We start from the raw sequence: 3,880 nt of genomic DNA, 5'->3' as shown, positions 1-3,880 counted from the left end.
AACCGTGTCAGTGACACGGTTATATGGTTAATATGTTCAGGCCACACAGTGGTGCAGTGGTTAGTACTTTGTGTCATATTAGTCAGATGGGCCTTTCTGTGTGAAGTTTGCCGTTTCTTCTTCCATCTTTGTGTGTTTCTTGTGGTTGCTCTGGTTTTGCCCACAGTCCAAAGACATGCTTGTTGGGTCAACTGGTGAGTCTAAATTGTTCTAAATGTAGCTGTCTGTCTCTCTGTTTTAGGTCTGCGATGGGCCGGTGATCTATTGAGCCTTAAACAGTGAGAACATTAGGCAGCAATCTAAAAGTCCTTGTGTAATAAAGGCTACATTACAATGACAGCTTGGTGAGATTAAAGTGAATTGGGGGTAACTGAAGGTTAGGAAGTGCAGACAGAGGACCTTCTGTGAAATGATAAAAACCTGTATTTGAAAGCAGTTGTTTCATTTATAACAATGACAGTGGTTCCCTGAGCAGATTAGACTTGGGGATATCTGAATATCAGATTCTAATGAATGTTTCTGAAATACAAAACATAACAAATACTACAATCTGAATTCTTTTTTCACAAGTAATCTCCTAATTAAAAGACTAGTGGTTTGATCTTTGTTTCTTACACATGAACCACAGGCCAAAGCCTGTCACTGTCAACTGACTTACATAGTTAGAAAAGTTATTAAATATAGCCTGTTTACAATCAGCGCAATTTTATATTAATTCACAAGGCAAATAAGTGCTTAACTTTGGGTGAAGTCTTTGCCATGAATTTATGGTTAGAGATTTGACCAGATTTGCCTAAATAGTGGCCACAGACCTTTTACTTCCCTTTTAAGACAGGTAATCTTTAATGAACAGAAATTTCAAATTAAAATGTAACATTTAAAATATCCAACGTATTATTTAATATTAATAAAAGCTACGGCGAGCAGGTTCATTCGTTCTTCTTTTGCTTGCAATAAAAGCTTTTAACTAAAAAATTGGTATTTCAAATAAAAGTAAATAAATGCTCCAATTTGAATATGTTATTATCATTTTATAAGAAAAAATATAGTTATAGGTTTGCATTTTTTTTTTTTACTTTTCCTACTTGGTTAAATCTTGAAGGATCATTGAACAAGTTCAGACATGTAGCTTTACTTAGAAATGACGGAATGACCAAATTTGGATGGAGGAGGCTCGGAAATCTGTGGTTTGTGGTGGAACCCTTAGGAAATGCTTCCTTCCCTTTTCCTTGTACTTGTAATAGCTGTCAGCATCAGAAAAAAAAGAGGGATAAAAATGAAGATAGAGATTGTGTCAAGTGGCGTTCATGATATGACACGTAATTGCTTAAATCAGCAGATTTAACTAAAATCTTATTAATGCCTGATTATTAGACAAAGATTAAAAACTGTCAACTTTAATTTGAAGTTAAAGATAACAGTTATCTAAATGCAAATGCCCACCAACTCAATTTATCCACACTGCGTTCTTGCTTACCTTGTTAACAGTAATACTAATAATAAACAAAGATTACCAAGTGTCCTTTAAGTGGACATAGTGTGCCTTAATATAGGATCAGAATAATTATCACTGGATTGCTTCAGGTGTGTGTTATAATATTTGCAATGCACATCACTTTGTTATTTACTTAGGTAATATTAAAAAAAGTAAAATAAAAAGTCATGAACATGATTTCTTAACTCCTGTGCGAAAGTGGTGATGAAATTTATTTAAAAAAAGGAAATGAGAGTCTCAGTGTCACCCGAGTCGTCCTGTCCCCCACCCTGATGCAAATGGATACTGTAGAAAAAGAAAGACACAATTCATCCGGTCAGTATGGCCTGATTCCTCTTTTTTCAACGGGATAAAAGCCAGAGGTCTGCTGCAGGGAGTCAGACTTCATCTGCAAGATCTACAGGTCACCTGCTGCAAAGAACCTCAGAAAGATCTTACGCGATAACCATGCAGCTGTGCATCAGAAGACTCGCATGCCAGGCCTTTCTCGTCGGGGTTCTGTTAGTGGCCGCAGCCGCTGGTAAGTTTCCTGTCAGACTCCTCCGCAATATTGTTCTTATATTTATACTATAGTTTTAACTCTACTGTCTTCTGCTATGACTATCATTACTTGTAAAGAAATGTTTGAAATTCTGTTTTTGTTTCCTAAAAGCAGAGACCAAGACAAGTGACTGCTGCAAAGTGATCAGTCTCAATCCCATCACAGCTCCAATCATTGGCTACAGGATGCAGAAGAAGGACCCACCCTGTGTCAACGCTGTCATGTAAGATTTATCTCCCTGTTTTATCAAAGAAAGACATGATTAAAACATTTTCTTGGAAAAGCAAGTTTATCAAAGTAAGCCGAGTGAAAAATATGGGCTCAAGTTTGAGTTTTTGTCTTTTCTCCACCCAGATTTGAGACAACAGAAGGGGAAGTCTGCAGCCACTGGAAACAGGACTGGGTATATGAAAAGATCAAGGAGCTAGAGTGAGTATGCCTCCTTATCTCAGCTTGTTTCCTGTTTCGAGAAGTTATTGGTTTCTTTGCACATGAAGTTGCTGAGGTATACCACAAGCTTGTTTTAACCATTATCCACCGTGTGTGTTTTTTACAGGCATGCACGCAGAGCAAGGAAGACTGCTCTCAAAACTACCACTACTACTACCACTACTACAACTTCCAGCCCATAGAGAGCATCCCTCTTCACTCTAAACAGCTAGAAACATTTGTTTTAATCTTAAATAATTTAAAATGTTTTCTAATGTTATCTGTATGTCATATTTATAATTAGCGGTATTTATTTTTTCTGTTGTCTCTTTTTCTTTATGATTCTCTGCCTATGATAGTTGTTCGCTCTGTGCAGAGACACATCTTTATGATGAGACATGATGAGATATGGTGTTTGTTATAAATAAAAGGATTGATCCTGTCATCTGTCCACAGTCTTTGTTATTCTTGCCAATTATCTGGTTTTGTATTATTTATCTATAAAATGTAATCTTGTCTAAATCTAAGCTTATAATTAACATTTCTGACTTTATTGAACATATTCATTGAGAAGACACCAAATATGTGAGCATGTTACTGTTCGTATTAGTAATCAGGAACTATTTATTACATTCATAGTGCTTATAGTCCCCCCACGGCTCGTGATACACAGACAGACAGAGATGGACAACAACTATATAACTATTACCGTTTGATTAGCATAAACAGATTAACTTAAATGGATACATAGAAGCAGATCATTTCAAAATGTTTTATGCACCTTAAACATATTGTAATGACTACCAAGGTGTACGATGTACCTGACTAAGGTATGTTGTTTTAATGATTAATCCTGCCATCTAGTGGGTGCTTTGATTGATAGCCATGTTCTTTCAGTCGAACAAGTGTCTCATTGAGGGACTTACCTTGTCAGATAAACCCTTTCAGGTGTACACAATGTGCTCATGTAGTGTCATACAAGTAAAATACACACCATCTGCATCATTTATGGATCTCCTGTCACTCACTGACTGGAAAATATTCCCTAAATCAATGATTGCGTTTCCATCTGAACTAAGGATATTGCACGTTACATGATTTTCTTTGTTAAATGTACATTATGGTGATAGAGTATTGTTTGATTAGATAAACATAGACAGAGTTTCACTGCTGTGAAATAAATTCATATATTTGTGAGAAATGCAGTTGGTATATTTTAAGAGATTAATTTGGTTACGCAGCAAATCCATTGACAAAACAGATGTTCATATAAACATTTATTGACAGACTGATCAAATAAGCACCATCATTTGTTTAAATCTGTTCTTCTCAGTTTTGATACTGAGTACTAAGTCTGAGGCTGATGAAGTTAAAGGATAAAGTAAAAGATAAGGTAAAGCACAGTTTGTCAGTCA

At 35.9% G+C, this 3,880-nt stretch overlaps 1 protein-coding gene across 2 annotated transcripts; it reads left to right on the top strand.

The window, feature by feature from the left end:
• The first annotated feature begins 1,850 nt into the window (after positions 1–1,850).
• Positions 1,851–2,910, top strand: LOC309693339 (uncharacterized protein). 2 transcript variants are annotated; one of them, XM_082512447.1, is made up of 4 exons: positions 1,851–2,015; positions 2,151–2,259; positions 2,391–2,465; positions 2,593–2,910. In XM_082512447.1, the coding sequence occupies exons 1-4, from the start codon at positions 1,943–1,945 to the stop codon at positions 2,666–2,668; spliced, it is 333 nt and encodes a 110-aa protein (XP_082368573.1). In that variant the 5' UTR covers positions 1,851–1,942; the 3' UTR covers positions 2,669–2,910. The 2 variants fall into 2 exon arrangements, with proteins under 2 accessions (XP_082368573.1, XP_082368572.1); XM_082512446.1 differs by having other exon boundaries at positions 1,852–2,015; positions 2,148–2,259.
• Positions 2,911–3,880: the final 970 nt, after the last annotated feature.

This window comes from Aulonocara stuartgranti, assembly GCF_965226115.1.
Source record: "Aulonocara stuartgranti genome assembly, chromosome: 18".
Lineage (NCBI taxonomy): Eukaryota > Metazoa > Chordata > Actinopteri > Cichliformes > Cichlidae > Aulonocara > Aulonocara stuartgranti.
Note: the sequence above shows the minus strand (reverse complement) of the source record. Positions and strands in the feature narration are given on the sequence as shown.

Coding starts and splice junctions, on each gene's coding strand:
- LOC309693339 (XM_082512446.1), top strand. CDS start 1,943: ATGCAGCTGTGCATCAGAAGACTCGCATGCCAGGCCTTTCTCGTCGGG. Junction 2,016..2,147: donor GTTAGTGGCCGCAGCCGCTG/GTAAGTTTCCTG, acceptor GTTTCCTAAAAG/CAGAGACCAAGACAAGTGAC. Junction 2,466..2,592: donor GAAAAGATCAAGGAGCTAGA/GTGAGTATGCCT, acceptor TGTTTTTTACAG/GCATGCACGCAGAGCAAGGA.